The sequence below is a fragment of the Rousettus aegyptiacus genome, unplaced genomic scaffold, assembly GCF_014176215.1.
Source record: "Rousettus aegyptiacus isolate mRouAeg1 unplaced genomic scaffold, mRouAeg1.p scaffold_m13_p_1, whole genome shotgun sequence".
NCBI classification, from domain to species: Eukaryota; Metazoa; Chordata; class Mammalia; order Chiroptera; family Pteropodidae; genus Rousettus; species Rousettus aegyptiacus.
Window position 1 is genome coordinate 9,692,115 of NW_023416284.1, and position 21,232 is coordinate 9,713,346.

At 51.6% G+C, this 21,232-nt stretch overlaps 1 protein-coding gene across 2 annotated transcripts in view; it reads right to left on the reverse strand.

The window, feature by feature from the left end:
* PADI2 (peptidyl arginine deiminase 2) overlaps positions 1 to 21,232 on the reverse strand; it is a 42,291-nt gene continuing 21,059 nt past the window's right edge. For both annotated transcript variants that reach the window (XM_016128391.2, XM_016128392.2), the window contains exons 5-16: positions 20,832 to 20,949; positions 20,293 to 20,418; positions 14,982 to 15,160; positions 13,549 to 13,652; positions 12,669 to 12,780; positions 12,015 to 12,122; positions 9,536 to 9,687; positions 7,566 to 7,710; positions 6,731 to 6,824; positions 4,972 to 5,057; positions 3,433 to 3,561; positions 1 to 2,785 (exon numbers count right to left, since the gene is read on the reverse strand). In XM_016128391.2, the coding sequence (XP_015983877.2) occupies positions 2,552 to 2,785; positions 3,433 to 3,561; positions 4,972 to 5,057; positions 6,731 to 6,824; positions 7,566 to 7,710; positions 9,536 to 9,687; positions 12,015 to 12,122; positions 12,669 to 12,780; positions 13,549 to 13,652; positions 14,982 to 15,160; positions 20,293 to 20,418; positions 20,832 to 20,949 (1,587 nt within the window). In that variant the 3' untranslated portion in view covers positions 1 to 2,551. The remainder of the gene's footprint in view (positions 2,786 to 3,432; positions 3,562 to 4,971; positions 5,058 to 6,730; positions 6,825 to 7,565; positions 7,711 to 9,535; positions 9,688 to 12,014; positions 12,123 to 12,668; positions 12,781 to 13,548; positions 13,653 to 14,981; positions 15,161 to 20,292; positions 20,419 to 20,831; positions 20,950 to 21,232) is intronic.

Below are 21,232 nucleotides of genomic sequence, written 5' to 3' on the forward strand. Positions count from 1 at the left end.
TGACTTCTCTTCTGACAGTTTATTTTTACTGTTATTTAATCTTCCCCATACATCTTTCGATCTTTATCATGGTATCTTGTCCAGAAAGTTGAAACTGTGCTATATTCATGACATCCCTGCCCTCTTACATGAAATATTTCAAAATAAAGATTGAAACAGGAACTTTTTTGAGTTTTGCAATACAGAAGTATATTCTAGGCCTACATTTATAGGAAGTGTGGGGCGGTGGTGGGGGAGTAGGGAAGAGCAATGAGTCCAGGGAGAAAAGGGGTGTCCACATCTAGAGTAGTCACACTGGGTGGGCAAGCAAGATGGAAATGGGTGTCTCAGTCTTGGGGGCTCTAGAATTACCAGGAACTACTACTGACTTATCGATAGGGAGAGCCTTAGAAAAATCTATAAACACACACTGTCTCCACATGGGAGGTACTTACTTCCCCTTCAAATAGACTAGAAAAAAATGAAAGAAAGCCCGAAAACCCACATTAACCAAACACACACACACACACATGACAAACCATAAGTCTCCAGATAAACACCCTCAAATAGGCACTTGGTATCTCCAGCTCTAGGGTTGGAGAGAAGATCTGGGGCTTTGTCCCCAAAAGCAGGGGCCACTGTCCCCACAGGGGGCACGACAGCTTCTAAAGGCTCTGGGGTCTGACTTGTTGGGTGGTCCTGGCCCAGCTAGACCGAAAGGAAGCCTGTTTAATGAACACTCCCCCTTCCCATTTCACAGAGACAGTGACCTTCAGAAAGCTCTGTGCCCTGTGCAATTTCTGAATATAGCAGCTTGGCATTTCTAAAGAGCACACCACTGCAGGATGAATATTGGCCATTTAAATGTGGGTGTTGCATGTTGGAAATTGACCAGCTCCATGAGGCAGGGACCAGGTCCAGCTTGCTACTAACCACCGTATCCTCAGATGCCAGCACTGGGCCTAGCACTTAGGCATACAACAAATGTTTGTTGAATGACTGAATGAAATAATCCAAGAAGAACATTGCATTTGCCCAAGAATATAAATTTATAACCTTTTCATTGGTTATAAACTGGTTCTTTTTAGCCATCAATGTGGAACTATAATTCACCTACTTTTTTGACATCGGCTGGCCCTTATGGAACTTCTTTTAGCTGAAGCCAAGTCTTTTCAGTTGAAGCCAGGGAATTAATCTGGTTACGTCCAAATGAGAGGGTCTTCAGCATGCTCGAGTGAACTTCAATGGGATAATCAATCTATCTCTAAGGCCAGCAGCTGGCCGAGAACTAGCTGTTTTGGCTGGAGGCCAGGCCAGCATCCTTATGGGTTGGGTCTCATTTCTGGGAAAGAGGGATAGGTCTTTAATTACATACTGGGAGAAGGGCTAGCTGCCTGGAGAGCTGGCATCAGGAATAGGATATTGAGGCATCGTGAGAAGAGGGAGGTCAGGGACTGGCCCTAGAACTGAGGACCAAGGAAGAGAAGATAGATATGGTTGACCCCGGGGCATCTTTACACACTGAGAAGGCTGCTCTGATAAAATCTGTTTCCAGGAACAGTTCTAAGCTACATTATTGGACCCTCAGGGAGTGGGAAGGCTAGCCAAGAGCGTCTACTCTGCAGAGAGAAAGCCAAGGGGATTTGAGAGAGGCTGGTAAGGAATGAATGATTGAGGTGGCTACCTCGATCCCCCAAAGGAGGTGAATTTGAAATGATGATGGCAGTTCAAGGTATGTTCGGGGTCCCACGGTCCCTTTGCACGGGATCTACCATGACCTTTAGGGCATGGGTACTGGAGAACTGGTGAGCCCAGAACCTCTTTCCCTTCTCATTTCATTCAATTTTGGACCAGACACTAAGGCTTCTTTGGGGAATGGTCTCCCAGTGGGAGGTCTCCCAGTCCACATCAGGCAGGGGAAAGCTCGGGGGCACAAGGAGTCTGGAGAAAGGAGGGCAGGAGAGGAGTTCCTCTGTAGTAGCGCAGTCCTGGGAGCTGGTTTCTTTTTGCAGTACAGGTGCCCGACTGAAGCTGTGATTGCTGAGGCGTCCACTTCAAAGATGGCATCCACTCCCAAGACACTATCTCCAATACACTCACTGCCAGCCACACGACTAGATAAAGAGCCAGGCTGCACAGCAATGCTACCCTATTCCCTACCCCCTCACCAAGCTCCTTGATTTTAGTAATCTTGGTTGGTTTCCATAACTGACCATTTGGGCAACTCATTTTTTCTCTTCCCATACTTCAAATTCCCGCTCTTATGTTTTAAATCTGCCAAAAAGAGTGAGCCCGAGAAACACTAAGCCCCGACCCTCGACCCCAACAAAAGCAGAACTCCAGGCCTGTGCACATGCGCACTCACTCTCTCTACCGGCGACCTCACTGTGTGGCCTCAGGTGTGCTGTGTAAGTTCCAGGTTCTGTAAGTAATAACACCTTTGTGTTTTGTTTCAAAGTTCCCTGATGGTTATTGCTGAAGGGTGTCGTGAGATCATAAGAACCACAAGGCCTGGTCCAGCCACAACATTGGTTGTTGACAGGCTGAGACCACACACGACAACCTCTGCTGGTCAGGGCACCATGTGCCACCACTTGAAGGTGAAGGGCTTCCTGCGGACGTTGGTGCCACAGTGCACCTCCCCCAGAAACTTGTGGTAGGCGGAAATGTCATCGATGAAGGTGCAGCAGAGGCCCAGGGGCTCCAGCAGGGAGCGCACGTGTGTCTCCAGGCAGCACACCTCCTCCACCTGGGGCCCGAAGGGCTTGGGGATGCCCAGGTCCTTGTCCAGCACAATCATGTTTACCTGTGATGAGGGCGGGGCAACAGCGTCTGTTTAGTGAGCACCTACTAAGTGCCCGGTCCTGTTCTAACCTCATTGGACCCTCCCGACAATGCTATGGAGTAGGTGTTGTGATTTATCCCCACTCTACTGAGGAAACTGAGGCACAAAGGGGCCTAAGCAAGTCATACGCACAGAGCTGAAGTAGAAAAGCAGGAAACCTGCCTCTGAATGTTTGTGTATACACGTGCACGTGCACATGAGTGTGTGCATGTGCACGCATGTGTATTTGTGTACATGCTGTATGTGTATGTATATGCATCCATGTATGTATGTATATGCATCCATGTGTGTATATTCTAACCTCTTCCTATCTCATAGAAGACTCTCTTCTATGATGAAAATCACTCCCGTCCACAAGGCCTTGTTAACTTACACAGCCCTTTCCTCTCTGTTAGGGTAAAGCATTCTTTAGGACCCCAGTGAGGCTGCTCAGAGGAATCGAGGCTCAGACAAGGTCAGTGCCTGGGGTGGGAGGGTGAGGCCACACAGCAGCTCAGCCAGGACTGGGACCTAGGCCTCCTGAGAAGACAGCCTCAGCCCGAGGGTCCTTCTGGATCTGGCTGTCCCCTGATTGGCCTGGATGAGGTTCGGGGTCCATGGCACCTCACCATGTTTGGGAAGTAGGCTCTGGCTTGGCGGTCCTCATCCATCTTGAACAGAGCGGGCAGATCGATGATGTCCTGCTCTGTCAGCCCCAGCTCCTTCTTGAGGATGTCACGGTTCCAGTCCAGGCATCGCTGGGAAAGGGGCAAGGAAGGAGGGCAGGAAAGTGAGGGGACACCTCTGTCCCCTTTGTCAACCCCCCTCATCTCTGCAGCCTCAGACCCAGGGCCCCAGTGCTCGGGGAGACTTTCAGTGCTCATCTGGCACACCTGCCACTCTCCAGGGCCCTCTCCCCAGGGCCCAGTGACGGCAGTAATAAAGAGAAGAGAGAAGATCACAAAAATATTACTACGACTCAGACCCCGTGCTAGGTGCTTGCTACACAGTATCTCATTGAATCTTCAGGCCGTACTCCATGACCTGAGAATAACGGTGACCATGATTTTGATTAATAATAATAAAAGCTGACATGTACAAGTGCCCTAAGGGTACAAATGTCCTAAGTGCTTTACAGGTATTACTTATTTAAGTCTCAACTCCATGATAGACACTGTTAGTATCCCTTATTAGAGATAAGGAAGCTGAAGACATGGTGTCCTTAGTCAGCTGCCCAAGGTCCTACTACTAAAAGCTGGGGGCCATGATTTAACCTCAGAGCTACCAGATGTCAAAAAATGAGCATGGAGCAGAGAGTTATAATAGAATCAACTTTCAAGTAGCCAGGGAAGCGTTTTGTGAACTTTGGGACATGCCGCAGTCACTTCTCCAGCATCCACTCCACCTCCCCTTGTAACGCAGCAGCACTTTGTGGGGTTGGATTCGCCACACCCTACCATCTGGTGAGAGCTAATAAGTAGACTCTCGCTCCTCTCTCCTTGCCCCAGTGATTGGTTCAGAGATGGGCAGTAAACCAGGTTTAAGGCAATCACTGTATGTAACTGGTTCAGTTATCACAATCAGAGTGAAATGCAAGGCTTTTGTTTAATTGTTGGGGGCATGGAAGACCTCTCTCTTTGTGGGTGGCATGCTGGGAGGATGTGAGACCTTGAACTATAGCAGCTGTGCTCCTACCCCTGAGGGTCTCTGCAGAACCCAAGAAATGCAGAGAAATGGAGCTGGAGCCCTGATCAACCTGTGCCTGAAATCCATAGCACCACTAAACTTCCCACTCACATAAGCCAATCATGCCTTTGTTTAAATCAGTTTGAGTTTTCCAGTTTTTTTTTTTTTTTTTAAAACTTGGGAAGTAGTGGAGAGACCATTCCATGACATGACTGCTGCTGGACCCATGAGCTGGACCTGGGCCAGAACAGAGATTGCTTCCTGCAAAACCCCCTTGGAGGCTGTCTGATCATAATCAACAGGAGCAAATCATGTAGGTGGAACCCAGTGCTCATTAAAGCCCTTCCCTCTGTCATAGGCCATTCCCTATGGAAGCCCCAAGGTTGTAAGATGTGACATCGGGCACAGCGACATCCTTCCCAGGAACCCTCTGCCCCAGCCCCATGGGCCCCTTGGCCGTTGGCCCCCTGGCCCGCTCTCACCTGGAAGTACTGGTTCTCTTGCACGAGGCTCTCATTGGACAGAATCTTGTTGATGGTGATTCGCTTGTTGCTCATCCCACCCAGGCCTGTGGGGGTCAGAGGACAGGAGACAGTCTAGCATTAGGTACCCAGCCAGGGTGCTCCCCTCTGCCAAGGTGAGTCAGCTTCTGCGCTAACTGCTAGGATGAAGGAGATGGGGTTGGAAGCAGGCTGGGGCACAGGAGGGCAACCCCAGGGAGACAAGGCCCTCTCTGCCTGCGGAGGGCAGCATATACTCCTCTCTCGAGGGTTGGCCATGTCACCTGGGAAGGGGTGGCAGCTGCCTTGCTCTCTCTCTGGCCAGATGATGGGGTGGCACAATTACCTACCTGAGTCTTCCACCTGGACCCTGCTTCTAAGAATGAGCAGTTGACAAGGCTGAGTATGACAGACACAGGATGCCCAGAGATGTTGACTTCCTGTTTTCCAGACCTGCCTCATGCTTGGCCCCTGCCTGGTCTGCCAGCATCTGCCTCCTATTCCGCCATGGTGGCCCATATGGCTTGAGCCTTGATTAATGACACCTAACGCTCACCAAGCACCTACTATGTGGTGGGCACTTTCCTAGATGTTTTACATGGATTAACTCAGTAATCCTCCCACATTTCTATAGGTAGCTGCTAGCATTAAAGATGAGGAAACCAAGGCACAGAGAAGTCACATGACTTGTTCGAGGTCTTACAGCGAGTGGCACAGCCCGATCAGGGAAGAGTCTGCTGATCCATTGTATTCGCCAGTCTTGTAGCTTGTTAGTGGCAAAGAGATTGGGGCTGTCAAACCCTATACCTGAGCTGTCTCCACACAGCCACTTGGACCTATTGGTATGAAGATAATGGTTCCTAGATCCTATGGGTAGCTTTGGAGATATGTTTAATATAGAAAGAAGCCTCCAGAAAATCAAGACGAATGCCTACCAATCCAAGATAAAACTTCTCATTGGTGAGGAACTGAAAAAAGGACAGTGGTCTTAAATTGGCCCTTTCTGTCTTTGATACCAGTCACTATTAGAAGCACTGACTTTGGATATGCAGGGCACTAATTTGTGTTAAGTATCAAACAGACTTTTGGATGCAGATAGATTGGAGAAACCAACCTGAAAGTGACAAAAAGTAATTTAAGAAGAACAGAAGAAACTGTCATGGCCTCTCTAACCTGGCTCGTTGTCTCCACCTGATCAGCTTTCCCTCTTTCCATGATTAATTTAAGAGCAAAGCTCATTCCCATCTATATCTGTCCTAATTATGTGAATGTCTCAGTTACGCAGGGAACTTCTCACTTTGGGGCTGACAGTAATGATGTCTGGCTGTCATGTCTGTTGACTCCCACTTTTCTTCTGGTCCCTAAACTGCATTATGTATATTTCTCTCTCTCCTTTTCTAAAACACAAGCTCCTTAAAGGCAGATTGTATGTCAGTTTTGAACCATTTGCTTCTCCTCTAGGTCTGGTGCCATTTACAGTGTACACTAGGTCCTGAAGAAGCATGTGGCCCTGTTGATGATCATAAGGAGCAGTCGGCAGTTCCATGGTCCAGCTGGCCAAAGCAAGGGTCATAAGAGGCTAGGGCTGTTTTCCACCATGGTGATAGCCCTGGGGTAGACCAGACACTCAGGGAGGTAGAGCTGGGTGCTCAAGGACAAAGCGCTCATCTTCCCCGTCCTCCTGAGGGTCTCTCTGGGGGTTCAGCTCCCCGCTCCCTGCCAGGACCCCGTGGGCACTCACCTTTGAACATGATGGCCTCCCCATGGCCTTCCTTCTGCTTCTCTCGGAAGAGCTTGTAGCAGGCTGAGGTGCTGGCCATGAGCATTCGGAATTGCTGCAAGAGACCATCCAGAGGGACAGTGTCAGCATAGGGGATATGGCCACAGAGCACAAGGGACCCCTGAGACCCAGAGCCTGGTCTGCACATCGTATCGAGCCTCCCTGCACCAAATGGCAAAGGCTGCCTAGCAGGGTTTCAGAGGACTGTTTCTCACCCTTCCTGTTAGAGAAACGCCTCTACCTCAGCAATGCCATCGAGTCAAAGGTGGCCTTGGAGGAGCTTCTCAAAGTTGCTGAGAGGCCAGGTCATTTGCACAAAATTTCCAGGGTATAAAGTTGCCACCATTCCTTTCACTTCAGAAAATGAAAGAACCTCTCTCCAGAGGTCCTTACCCCATGCTCCATAGAGTGTTACGGCCAAGACAGTAGCCGCCAACCCTCCGTGATTCTTAGACACTTGAATTGTGGCCAGTCTGAACTGAGATGTGCTGTTAAGAGTAAAATACATACCAGATTTTAAAGCCTTATGAAAAAAGAATGTAAAAGCATGAAAAAAAGAATGTCGAATCTCTCAATAATTTTTATTTCAGTTCCCTGTTGAAACGCTAATATTTTGAATATGTTGGGTTAAAAATTTATGTGCTACAGCGACAATACACACACCAGCTCTAGCCTGCTTCCTCCTTCCTTTATGCAGTCCACTTCCTCCAGATCACACCTTCTGCGGACAAGAACTAACAGTACTATCCTATTCACTTCACTATCCTATTCGCTCCAGCCTCAGGAACCAGCTCACCTTTGTGCCCGGGATGGGGATGAAGGTCATGAACTCGTCCACATGGCCGACGGTCAGCCAGTCTGAGTAGAGCTCCACAGGTGCCTGCACCTGCTGGGCCTGCAGGAAGTCTTGCACCACCTTGGTCATCCTTCGACCGCCGGACCTGGGGCAGGGTCGAGGAGCAGGCAGCTTTTCAGAAGGTCGCCCACCGTGCCTGTCTCACCAGAGGGCCTGCAGCCTCTGGAATCCAGCCTGAACCCAGGGCAGCACCAGCAAAGAGATCACAGGAAGGCATCCGAGCTCAAGTGGAAAGAGGGAGATGTTTGCTGCTGCCACGGCCCGTGTGACAGGCATGGAGCCCACCCAGCCTTCAGCCCCCGAGGGCGCCAGTGGGTGTGAGGGACTTCTGTGTTCAGGGGTCCTTCTCGGATTTCTGGAGGGGGCTAGGGCATAGGCATGGTTCTAAAATCTGCCCTAGCCCATGTGCCTCTTTGCTTTATTAACTTCTACTCAACTTCATTTTTAATCAATTCAAGTAACACCTCCTCCAGGAAGCCTTTCAAGACTTTCAGGTCCTCTGAGGTCTTCAATCTCCGCATTACCCTTAGAATATAATCCAAGGTCTTTACAATAAACGACAAATTCCTCTGTGATCTGACTCCACCTGGCACTCCTACCTCATCTCTCTTTCTTCCTTCTTTCTCTGTTTGTTTCAGCCGCTGGCTAAGCCTGTTATAACCTCCAGGCTTTGCTCGTACTGTTTTTTTTTTCTGTTAGGAATGCTCTTTTCTTTCAATCTTCTGACTTCCTCCTGTTCTTCATCCAAGCCTCAATTCCAAAGCCACTTTCTCAAAACCACAAGTTAAGGTGACCCCGCCCCTCCACTCTTTGTCATATAATCCTATCGTATCTTCATTCCACTTATTAGCACCAAGAAGTACCTTATTTATGTTCTTGCTTTCATGTTTATTTTCTGTACTCCACCCACCCTAACTGAAAACCACCTGAGAGCTGAGATTTCCTCTGCTTTGCTCAGTGCCGTATCCCCAGAGCCTAGAACAATGCCTGGCACAGAAGCCGCTCAATTCATATTAGTCTCTAGAAGTCCTCCCTGAGTTCCCCACGGGGGCTAGCGACCCCTCCTTTGATTCCCCTGGCTCTCTACCATTCTTTCTATCACTGTACGTGCCCCTGTTTGATGTCTGTGATTATCACCATCCCCTCAAAGTTGGGGGCTGGGCTTCATGTTTGGAACCCCATGCCTGACACAGGGCTTGGCACTTGGGTGATGCTTGGAGAATACCTGCTGAATGGACGAGCGGCTGCTGAATGAAGGGAGAAGGAGGGAAAAGGGGGGGCAATGGTCGCTGACGGTGCCAATGGTCCCCACTAAGAAGGTCAAGCATTCCATGTGGCTCAGAGGCACTTGGTGCCCAAGTCCTGGTTGCTCCCATTTATGCAGGCTTCTGGCAGCCCTTTTGTGAAGTGAGGACCACAATACCCTCTCCCCAGCCCTGACTGAGGAAGAATCTGCCTTTTCATTGACAGGTCATCTGGGGATGGAATTATGATGTTGTAAACAGGCCATGAAGCCAAGGACTCATGCTTTGTGACAGGGCTATGTCTTCTCATGCCTCTTTTGTACGTGGGCACCCCCGGGGATTTGTTGGTAAGCTCCTACTCATCCTCTTTCAGTATTCTTTCTCTGGACTCTTTCATCCCTTCCTTACCTGGTTTATAATGTCATTATATACCCTTCTATTTTGAGAAGAGAGTTATTTAGTTTTATAGTCGATCCTAATTTATACTAAGATGTAAAGGCTAACTTGGTTTTCTTTTCATGAGCATCTGTACCTTATCTGAGTGTAGTGGGAGCAGTTAATTTTCTAAGCCAATCGCTCTCTATATGAGGAACCAAGACCACTCCCAAAGAGACACAGTAACCACCTCACGCCCACTGCCCCCAGACCCATGCTGGCTTCTCTTACAGAGGAAAGCTGCTCCCGATGAGGATCCGGCCCAGGGGGTATGTCTTGCCATTCACAGTCACTGGGGGACTGACCTCCAGGTTCCCAAAGGAATCAAGGCTGGTGACAGGCTCAAAGAGGGGCTCCCGGTTCACATAGCCAAAATCTGGACCCTAGGTAGGGGGCACACACTTGTCATTAGTCTCCTGCAGCCAAGAGTCCTTAGCCCCAACCTACGTACATTCTGATGACCACTCTTTGACCACCTGTGGTCTGGCACTGTGGGCAGGTCCTGGCATGGGGAGGCTGAGTGTGTGAGTACGTTGGTGTGAATGCGGGGATGAGTGTGTGTCTGTGTGTGTGCATCTGAGCCTCTGCATAGGCCTCTAACTATCTCCCCGACACAGAGACCCATTTGTGAGTTTAGGACTGGTCCTCAGTTTGTGCTATGGATGTAACCGCTTGTCTCTTCGTATCTCCGACTCTCAGTTTCCCCATCTGTCGAAGAAGTGTGGGACTAAGTGACCTGAAGCAGGGTGGTAGAGAGTATTATTGTTCCCAGAGACTTGCTATCCCCCTTCCCAGTAAGAGGATTTTGCTCTTGCTGTGTGACTTCCGGTACCTCCCTGGAGAAGGAATTTTCCTCCCTGCCCAATATCAGACTTGGTCATGTGACTTGCTTTGGCCAATGAAATGTGAGCAGAAGTCACTCATGCCAGTTCAGAGTAGAAGCCATAATATTCACAGTGTATGCCAGCTGTCTTTCTCCTCTCCTTGCGTGAGGAGAATGGCGCTTCCCAGACCGGGACCGTTCCTGCAGCCTGAGCTCTCAAATGAGGAAGCATGAGGAAACAGAGCTGTACACAACCAACCAGCAGTCGACATGAGTATAAGCAAAAAATGGACCTTCACTGTTGTCAAGCCTTGAGATTTGGGGGTTGTTTGTTACTGCGGCCTCACCTAGCGAAAGCTGACTGATACATGCAGAAATGACAGATATGTAACGTATATGACATTCCAACCTGTTCCCAACCAGCCACATTTATTCACTGAGCCCAGATGTAGCCTCAGAATCCTTAGCACGAAGCTCCAATAGATTGGAGTTAGCCTAACCTCGGTGATCTCCAGTTCATATAACCCTTGCGACCTCCTGAATTTTAAGGTTCCTTTTATGGTTTTTCGGTAACAAAAGCAGGGGCCTTTCTTGGGGACTTGTAGTGGGGTTGGGACTAATTTGGCTGACAAAAATCTTTGTTAAAAAAAAAACAAAATATGGAATGGGAAGAAGTGTGGCTTATCCTGGCCCAGCAGAGAGGCTCCGGGGACAGCTGTGGCAAATGAGGTAGACGGCTAAAGCTTAGCACTTCCTCGCCTGGAAGCCCCAGATGGCAAGGTGCAATCTGCAGGAGGCCGGGGCAGCTGATGCTTTATGGCATCACGCAGGCGGGCAGGCACGCAGCACAAAGCCGGGCTTGGCACAGGCCTCCAGGAACAGCGCAGCCCAGGGCCTTGGAAGCAGGCCAGCCTGGGATACTGAAGGCAGATGGTGCCCCGGGAAGAGCGAGAGCAGGATCTGGGAGGTCTTGGTGCTCATGTCTGGGGCAGCCGCTGCTGGTGACTTTCCCCCTCCGAGTGCTGGAGGAAGTGGTCAGTCTTCACTAAGGATAGTGTCCAGGGCTGTGCAATGATAATCATAACAACAGCTAATAGTGGTCTAAATACGGCAGGCATAGAGCGGAAGCCTTAGAGAACACCTTTGATCTTCACAATGACCTAGTGAGATAATACCGTTTCTAACCCCATTTTACAGGTGAGCAAGCTGAGGCTCGCGGAGGTTGGGTTGCTTGCCCAAGGTCGCACTGATGCTAAAGGGTGGAACTAGGACTCAAGGCCAAGTCCGCCTGACATTCCATAGCTTTGTGCTCACGCCATGGGCTCCACCATCTCCCTGTGAGGAGGAGACTTGGTTAGTGAGTGTTCTCAAGAAGCGAGTGTGGACCTGGCAAGGGGTCACCTCTGAGTGGCTCTGACGTCCTGTGGAGGCCAAAAAAGAGGAGTGGAAATGGCCTCTAGCATTGGGAGCAGGTGGTCAGATTGCTTTAAAAAAACACATATGCTGAAAACCACAACTTTATGAGCTTTAGAGTTGGAATCATGATTTTGATGATTGCTTAACTATAATTTTCCTCTTTGAAACCTATTTTGCTGTAAGTTAGAGGTGGGGCGGTAGCAGGAGTCAGGGTCCCTGCCCTGCCTCTGTCTCCCATAGTTCCCATGAGAAAATTCTCCACGTTTTGGAAAAGCGTCACTTATCAGAGCCGGAAAAATCCTTAGAGATCACTATCCCAACCGACCCATTTCGCAGGTGAGAAGACAGAGGTCCTGGGCCACAGAGTAATTTGTTAAGGGCGCCCAAGGTTTCCAGACCTCTTCGTCCTGGTAGGGTACCCAGGATTGTGTCCCTCCCTCCCCCACCCCAAGGGGGCCCTCAGCATCTCACCAGGAGCTGCTTCACTGGAAATTCCTTCAGGTTTCCATCTCGGGGGGAGTCCAGCACCACGGGGAAGCCTTTGTGGGGGGCCTCGATGTAGCCAAACTCGATTTCATCCTGCAGGGGCATGAAGAAGAGCCATCGCCTGAGCCCAGAGGGCTGCCGGCGAGTACTGGCCAGCCTCCCCCAACGCGAGTACTGGCCAGCCTCCCCCAATTCTCCTCCTCCACAGCAAGCGATGGCTGTGGTTTCTAATTATCCCTCCACAGACAGTCTCTGCACATCCCATCTCTGTACTCCCATCGACCTCATTTTAAAAAACGTGATCAGCAACGTCTTGTATGTAACTCCTTAACCGGAAGGGCATTCTGTATTGATAGATCAGCCTCTTCTTCGCTGTTGTATAGTACTCCACAGCAAGGCCATCCCGTCATGTGCTGACCTGGCCACTTGCAGATGGACATTCGGGTTGTTTCACAGTCTTTTGCTACCAGATGAAGTGACACTGCTGTGAATTGCCTTATACATTGATGTCTCTGTGCCCATGTGCATGTAGGAGCTGACGGCAGAATTCCCGCACACAGAGCCGCTGGGTGCCAGGGTATGGACTTTAAGTGACCCTTCTTGTCTGAGCCATGTCCTCCCCAGCCTGGGGTTTCTCACCTGGATCCAGCGGTCGCCTCGGTTTATGTACTGGAAGCAGACTTTTAGTTCGCAGTTGGTTTTCTCGACCAGGTTCTTCACCTCTTTCAGGAACAGGTAATTGTCCTTCATGCTGGGAAGTTGAGGGAAGAGGGGGAGGCCAGGAGGAAGGGTGAGGCGGGACGAGGGCCAGCCCACTGAGGTGACAATAGCAGCTGGCACCTCTGGGCTGCGCTGGGCAGATGAGCCTACATCTGTGTTCACAGGCATCTTTGAAAAGTCTGCTGGACTCAAGGGCCAAGCAAACTCACCCACTCAGGTGGTGAACAAGTAAAACAAAGAAGGGAACGCTCACCCCCACTGCCCCAAAGCCTTACATCTCTGACTCCTCATATTTCTAGAGAGGAGTTAAGTCTGGCATGGAGACAGGGGTTGGGCCAGGGCTTCAGGGGTCCTTTCGGTGTGACCAGCGTCCACCCGCAGACACTTCTTTCCCCTGCTTCTCACCTTGCTGTGGCTGTCTAGCGCATAATAGCTATTCAATAAAAAATTGCTGAATGAATGAGATAAATATCCATTGCATAGGAAGTTCCTAACTCCATGGTATGGGCCAAGAATAAGAAAAGAAATGGTAACTATTATTTTTAGAGCTCACAAACTCTATGCCAGGACCTGGGACAAACACTTTGCTTGCTTTGTCTCATGTCACCTTCGCAGTGACTCTGTGACGTCAGCATTTCAGAGACATGGAGGCCCAGAGAGGCCAAGTGAGTTGCTCGAGGTCACACATCTGGTAAGTGACAGAGCTGGGATCTGAACTCGGGTCCGCCTGCCCCTAACGCCCCAGCATCAGCCACTCTGCCGCACTGCCCCCCTCTCTGTGCCGTGGCCCCCCGCTTACCAGCACACGTACACCGACAGGGGAGGCAGGATGTTGGGGGTCATGATCCACGGGGCAATCCGGAACATCACAGTGTCCGTGAAGATGGGTGTCAGGGGAATGTGCTGGGCGTGGGAGAGAATGAAAAGGGGATCACAGAGTCTCGTCAGGGTGCTTTTTACTCCTGCCTTCCAGAGTAGGCGAAGCTGATAACCACAGCGCATTTATTGAGCACTTACTGTATGCCAGGTCCTGTGATGTTTTTATATGAACCAATTCATTTCTGCGTTACCCCAGGGGGTAGACACGTTATACTCCTTGTTTTACAGATGGGGAAACTGAGTCACAGACCTCTGAGCCACAGAACTCTTACGTAACCGTCGAAGGTCACATGGTTAGTGAGTGGCAGAGCCCGGATTTAAACCCAGGTGGGCTGGCTGCTGAGCCCACACTCTTGACTGCTTTCTGACCTTGTCCCATCGAAGTTCTCTTCCTGAAATCGGCCCACATGATGGCTGAGCCAGCCTTGGGCCTCCTTCTGTTTTTGCTCTGGGCACCTTGCCCTTTTCTTTTCTTAAAGTTTTTTGGGGGAAATTTTGCTCTGTTTGATTGTTCTTTCCAGAAGGGTTCAGGAAGTATGTCTGGAACTTGAGGGAAAATGAGATATGATTCCAGGGTTCCTTTGCACGACTGACTTTGAAAAGCTATAGCAAGGGTCCCCAACCCCTGGGCCATGGACAGGTACCAGCACGTGGCCTGTTAGAAACCAGGCTGCACAGCAAGAGGTGAGCAGTGGGCGAGTGAGTGAAGCTTCCTCTGAATCTGCAGCCAGCATCACTGCCTCAGCTCCACCCCAGGTCACCGGACACTAGATTCTCATAGCACTGGTCCCTGGTGCCGAAAAGGTCGGGGACTGCTTAGCTCTAGGAAACCGGCTCCTGCCCTTGGTGGGGAGGATGGGGGTGGGACTGTGGGTAGGGCTGGCCTTTCTTGCCCGGGTCTGCCTTTCGAGCCTCTGCGGGTGCCTATGGCGGGGGCCGGTCTGAGAGACCTGATGGCCAGGCTGCCCCAGGCACCAATGGGAGCAGAAGCCCCCTTCTTACTGCATGCTGTTTTTTTTTCTCATGGACTGTGAATAAGTTCTTACCAGTTTAGATGCTCATGACAACCCCAAGAAGCTGGAGCTTTGTCGTTTCTGTTTTGCAGATGGGGAAACTAAGGCACAGGGAGTCAATTCACTCTCCCGGTGTCTCATGAGCTTGAACCCGGGCAGTCTGACTCCAGAGCTTGTTCTCATCAATCTGAGGTGGACACAACCTCACCTGAATGTGGGTGGTGGGGGCTTCGAGGTCTCCAAGCCCATTTGGTGCTTTGAGAGGAGTGGAGCATCATGGGGGCTTCTGGGAGGGACCCTCTAGAAGGAACCCCATTTGGCACCCAGGGGCAGCCCTCACCTCGGCCATATACTCCAGCAGGCTGACGTGGATGGAGACCAGGCCTGAGAAGCCCTCGTCGGGGAACCGGAGGCCTTCCACGAAGAACAGCAACTCTGCGGAGCCGCCCGTGTACTTGACCACGTGGTACAGCTTCTGTCGGCCCAGGATGTGGATATAACGTTGGCCGAAGAACGGGTCTGAGGGGAGAAGGACCAATGTCAGGCTCCTACCCCGACCAGGAAGAGGTCAGTGGGGGCGGGGTCACTGTTGGGGGACAAGATGGCAGAGTAACTTGTCTTCTAAATTAATAGAGAAAAGCACAAGCAGAAAATGCCACCAGAAGGGCCATGGCCTGGTCATCGTCCCAGCGCTGCTGTGTGCTGGCCGTGTGGCACCAAACCAGACGACTTCTCTGGCTTCTGGCTTCTGGTTTCCTCATCTACAAAATGAGCTAACTCCCCCAGGAACAGCACACATGAAATGATGACAGAGAAGGACTGAGCAGCCAATGGTGTCGAGGAAAGATATTATTATTCTTACTTTACAGATGAGGAGACCACGTCTCAGAAAGGAGAAATTGGCTTGTTCGAGGTCACACAGCCAGTAAGTGGCTGAGCTGGGACTCAAATTCGTGTCTAATTCTGAACTCCAAACTCCCCTCCCCTTTACATAAATTAAACGCCGAGGTGCCCGTTTGTACCAAATATCCCCCTCCATATAATGGAAGCCGTGCTGGCTATAAGGACCCACATGTGGGTCTCCGGCTGTCCATTTTCGTGGCTGGGAAGAAAGGCGGGTTTCTTGCAGAGCACCTGCCCCTTTGAAACCTCCCAGCCCTTCACAGTGCTCTTCCTTCTGCTTAAAACAGTTGTCTCCCTCCTTCTTTCAGGTCTTGATTTGTGCTGCTTCTGGGAATTGTGCCCACATCCTCTAGAGACCAAGCCAGGGGCTCTGTTTGGAGCTTCTGCAGCCACCCCCGTCCTTCCCCATCACAGCCTTTCTAAACGAGTCTGATCTCAGAGTTTAGTTGTTGGCCCCGAGAGGCTGTCACCTGTGTGGGGGCAGAGACAGGCTCAGCTGGGCCCAGTGTTGATCCGGCAAATGGTGGCGTTTTGTAAATGCCACTGAATGAACCCAACGGTCCACATCACTCCCTAAAGAATTTTCAGGCAAATTCAGAACACACACATTGAATTCCTACTCTGTGAGCTGCATGGGCAAGGACTTTGAGGAGACAGAGGCGGTCAAGACACAGCACCTCTGTCTACGAGCAGCACTCGGCTGATGATAAGATAGCGTGGAGGTGGGAAACGTTATAACAGAGCTATGGGGTGAGCAATCCCGTAGGGTTACTGGGGTGGGGAGGCAGGGGAAGGAGGCAGGATGGGAAGCATCTGAGCAGAGGGGCAGCCTCAGAGATGGCCTTTGGGGTGGCAGAGGCGGGGTGTAGTGAGGAGAGGAGATACTTGCATTGGCAAAGGCATGGAAGTAGGACCCTATGTAGTTCCAGGAGTTTCTTTATGCCTTGCAGAGCTAGAAGGGCAGAATCAGGCTCCGCTTAGCACTGTTGTCAACAACGGGAGTGGTTAATAACCAGCCCTCCGAGAGTTAGAACATGTAATGAGAACAGTCCTGGCATGAAGAAGGTGCAGCGTCAAAACTTGCAAAATGAATGGAGGAACCACCCAAGCCCAGGCTCGGCGCGGTCCTCATGTAAGACCATGTGTTCAATGGACCTTGGTCATATAACTTACTGAGGGCTGGAATTCTCAATGGTTATGGCTCCCAGAGTCAGAGAGACCTGGGGTTAAATACCACTGTCTTTACAAGCTGTGAAATCTCAGAGAATCCACTTAACCTCCCCGAGCCTCAGCTTACTCATCTGTTAAATGGGGGATAACAATACCTATGCCGCAGGGTCATCGCAAGATAAAATGACACAGCATCGGTAACTTTGGTAAACTTGGAAACCATGGGAAGCCATCAGTAACACAGCTGGGACCTGTTGGTGTTACTACTACAAGGGCACGCCCCTTACTGCAAAACTCACGGCCTTTTCATTGATTGGCTTATGAACAGAAGCCAAAGAAATAATACCTCACGTCACCTTCCCTTGGGTGGGCCCAAGAAATGAGGCATACAGACTCAGGCATTGGATGTTCCAAGGCACTCATCACAGCCTGCCACAGATGGCGAAGTCCTTCGCATTCAGAAATGATAGCGTGAGCCCTGTGTCCCCATCACTGAGTAGATCTACATGGTTCTGCATACGTAAGAAATTCTCCCCCAGGTACTCAGGCCCTCCCATGCCCACACGCCCAGGCTGCACTTGAACTGACACTTGGAGCAGAGATCTCAGTCCTAGAAGCTAACTTGTGTTTGCAGAAAGCTCCAAAGCTTCCCCAGGGACTCTGGGTGGCTGGGGGCTCTGCCAGGGCCTGGGGCAGGGCAGGGGTCTGGCCAGGGGAGCTGGATCAGGTGGAAGGACATGATCTTGCCCATCTGCACGCAGTTTTCCCCTGCCTGTGGCTTGCGGTTTATGTGTCTTTCTTTCTGATGGCTTGGGCCAGCTCCAGGCAGATCTGTTCTTTGGTGGGAACAATCTAGCCACTGTTCTGGGGAGCCTGCCCCCACCCCACCCCCGTCCTCCATGCCCAGCTGGGTGCAGGCCCACCTGGGCATGGCTGGCTTTCCCTGTGGAACCAACAATGCCCCTCTATTGAGCGGCCCACGTGCCTGGGGCCAGGCCCGCCGGCCACCCTGACCTCTCCGCAGCCCCAGGCACCAGCACCATCTGGAACGTGGGATGGTTTGGCATAACTCTTCTGGTCGCATCGGAGCCATTCCACCTCCTGAGGAGATGCTGCGATATGGTTGTGTGACTGACAGTCCTGGTTTGCCCAAGACTGAGGGGGTTCCTGGGATGGGGGATTTTCAGTGCTAAACTCAGGAAAGTCCTGGGCTGCCTGGGACAAGCTAGTCCTTGTGTCCTTGCAGGAAGAGGTCAGGACCCAACTTTGGGATCCTAGGGCAGCAGCTGAGGCTGGAGCACAGACACCTGGGTCTTCCCAACAGTGCTAAAGACTTCATGAATGGTCACAGTAAAAATCCCAATAAAAGCGACAAGTGCCATCTATAGAGAGCATTCCACGGGCTGCTGACTGTGCCGAGTGCCTGACACACGTTCCTCTTTAATCCCTATCACCGGCGGGACGGCCAGGTCTCTCATCCCCACGTCACATCACAGACGAGGAGCCCAAGGCACGAGCTTGTGAGGAGACTTGCCCAGATCCAGGATTTGCACTTCCTGGGCTCCAGAGCTTCCTCTTGGGGTCCCTTGGCCTCTAGCCCAGCCCTCTGCCCTCGGTGGACACACACAGGAGACCCATGACATTTGTGTTACATAACATATTCACATCCACAGCTATACTCTGATTTTGACAAAGCCCCAAATGTTTGCACAGAAGAAAAGGAAGAAAAAGAAACTGTGTCACAGATTGATTACTTTGCTGCCTGCTCTTTAGTGTGACAGAGTATCCATCCAGGATGCTGCCTTTTGTGGGAAACTGACTATCTTGGGATGCTGCAGCATCAGCAACACCCCCTCCCTCCCGTGCAGGGTGGCACCCAGACAAGACAGGCTGGCGACCAGTGTCTCAAAGCACCTGCAGCGGCAGGTTCTCTTTTTCTTGTCTGCTCAGAACCCATCTCAGATGGCAAGTGACGGGGAGGGATGTGATTACAGGGCCAGACCTCAATCCACTCCCATGAATAAAAAGAACTCTCTGGATAACATCCAGGCGTCACTATTAGCTACAGGTCACATGTCACAATTCAGGGCCATGATTAAGAAGCCCAGGTGAAGGTCCTGCCTGTGTCTCTCCTACCCCTGCTGGCAGCCACATCCCCCCTCCCCCGTGGCAACCTTGGCCTGGATGGGGGTAAACATCAACATCTCCGCCCCCTGGGGCAGCAGAGCTGGCCAGACTCTGGGGACATTCCAACCTGTGTGAGGTCACTGCCTGAGCCCAGGGTGGATCAGAGGAGGATTGACTTCAAGTGGCAGCTGTCCACTGCTGTCTTGGCTGAATCACTCCCTGAAGCGAGGGTTCAGGGCCCGGTGGCCAACTCCTCGTGGCGACTGTTAGAAGTAGGCCTGTCCAGAGGTGGGCCCCTAAGCAAGGCCAGGGATCCTAGGCCCCCAGACAGCTGGGCGCACAGCAAATTGCAAAGCTAAGTATTTTGCTTAGAGAGCATTTTGACACATAAATCAGATCTTGACAGTCTGTTGCTTAAAACCCTCTCATGGCTTTCCACTGCCCTGAGAATAGAAGTTAAGCCTTCTCTGTATGCCCTGGCCCCCGCCTGGTTCGCTGACCTTGACTCCAGCACATCCCCTCGCTCTGGCTTTCCTTCTGCTGCTCCAAGTTGGTTCCCTCCTCCATGATTCGTACGTGCTGTTCTCTCTGCTTCGATCACTCTTCCCTCAGCTCATGAACGGACGGCTCCTTCTCATTGCTGGTTTGAGTCTTAGCGCGAATGTCACCTGAGAGAGGCCTTTCCGCACCAGCCGGGCTAGCGACACCTCATCTCTGCTCCTGCCACTCTGTTATGTGGTCCATGTCATTTCCTCCAATCATGCTACTTACTGTGTCTCCCGCACTATACTGTCACCTTCCTAGGGCAGGGCATATTTGCACGGTTCACTGCAGGGACCCCAGCTCTGAGAGCAGCACCTGACGCGGAGGCGGCTCAACACAGAGAAAGGACGAGAGCGTGCAGCTGCCAGGACCAGCTCTGTGGCTGAAGCACATTCCCTACACAGTGGGGGCCCAGGATGCCCTGTCACCATCGAGAGGAGCAAGAGGTCAGTCCCTCCAGGTGCCCGTAGCATCATCAGGGGCTCTTCAAAAGGCAGATGCAGTTCTCAGCTCCAAAAAGTCTGAGATGGACAGAAAACACCTGGGGGGTGGGGTGGGGGAGGTGGGACCTGCTTCTTGAAGGGGTCACGACTCTGGAAAAGGTGGACCTCGAAAGCCCTTCCTGCCCTGGTTTCGGGGGACAAGGGCCTCTGGGTTCTACATAAACCCACGTCACTACTGACCCCTTTGAGAGATGAGAGATCTGTCCTAAGGGGGCCTCCTGACTTCACAGGGCAACAATGGTCCTGGTTACTCTTCCCAAGGCTAATCCTGGCCCTCTCCAGCGCCTGCAGCCATGGGGGCAAAGGGGAAGGGTCTTGGGGAGCCTCCGAGGGCAGAGTTGGGCTGTGGCGGGGTAGCTCGGTGAGCACAGAATGAGTCGGAAGGGCTGAGCCGGGGTCACTCACTCTCCACGTAGAACACGCCCACTTTGTCCGAGTCCGACATGGAGATGTAGAGGACCATCTCGTGTCCGGCGGGGAGGCGGTCTGGGCCTTTGGTCCGCAGGATCATCTGGGACATGTCCTTGAGGTCTGAGGGCCACACGCACGACGAGTTAGAATTAAGAGACTTGTGGCTGGAATGTGGGCTTACACACGACTGTTACTTGTATAATCGGGACAGTGAAAACCCCACACGTGTATATTACGGAAAGGACAGAAAAGCATAAAAACCGGCTGTCGTCCCCAACACCGCAGGTGACCTACAATCTTTTAGGACTCTCCTTCCATTTTTTTTTCTATGTACGCATAACTTCTTAAACGACATGGTTCCAATTGAACCATATTACTAGTTTTGTTTTCTGTTTTTAGAAAGAATGCATATTTGAGTCCAGCATCTCCAGGAGACTCAGGGTCGCTCCTGCGTCACCCCCAGCCCAGGACTCAGCACGAGGGCTTCCGCTGCTCCGCCCTGCCCCCAGCCCGAGCGCGGGTCCTGCAGGCACCTTCCTTGCTGTAGACCTTCTCGTCTCTGCAGTCCTCCTTGGACAACCAGGGCGTGTCTCGGTCACAGTTCACCAGCAGGATGGCCCCCTGGCCCTCGGGGCCCCAGGTCCAGGACGCCTGTGTTGGCAGGGAGAGAGGTCAATGTCCTCTTCTCTACCTCCTGGCAGATGTTCCCAGCCCCCGTGCAGACCTCACGGGACTGAGAATAAAGTGCAGCCGCCACCCACTGGGCCAGCTGTGACCCGGCAAACGTGAATCCCATGTCTAACGTCCAGAGAGGGTCGGTGTAAGCACCAAAGAAAGTTCAGGAGGGGGACGGATGGTGGCAGATATACAGAGACTGGAAGGCTGATGGGGCATTCATGAGTCCCAGCCTGCGCCTGGGTGGGGTGGGGGCAGG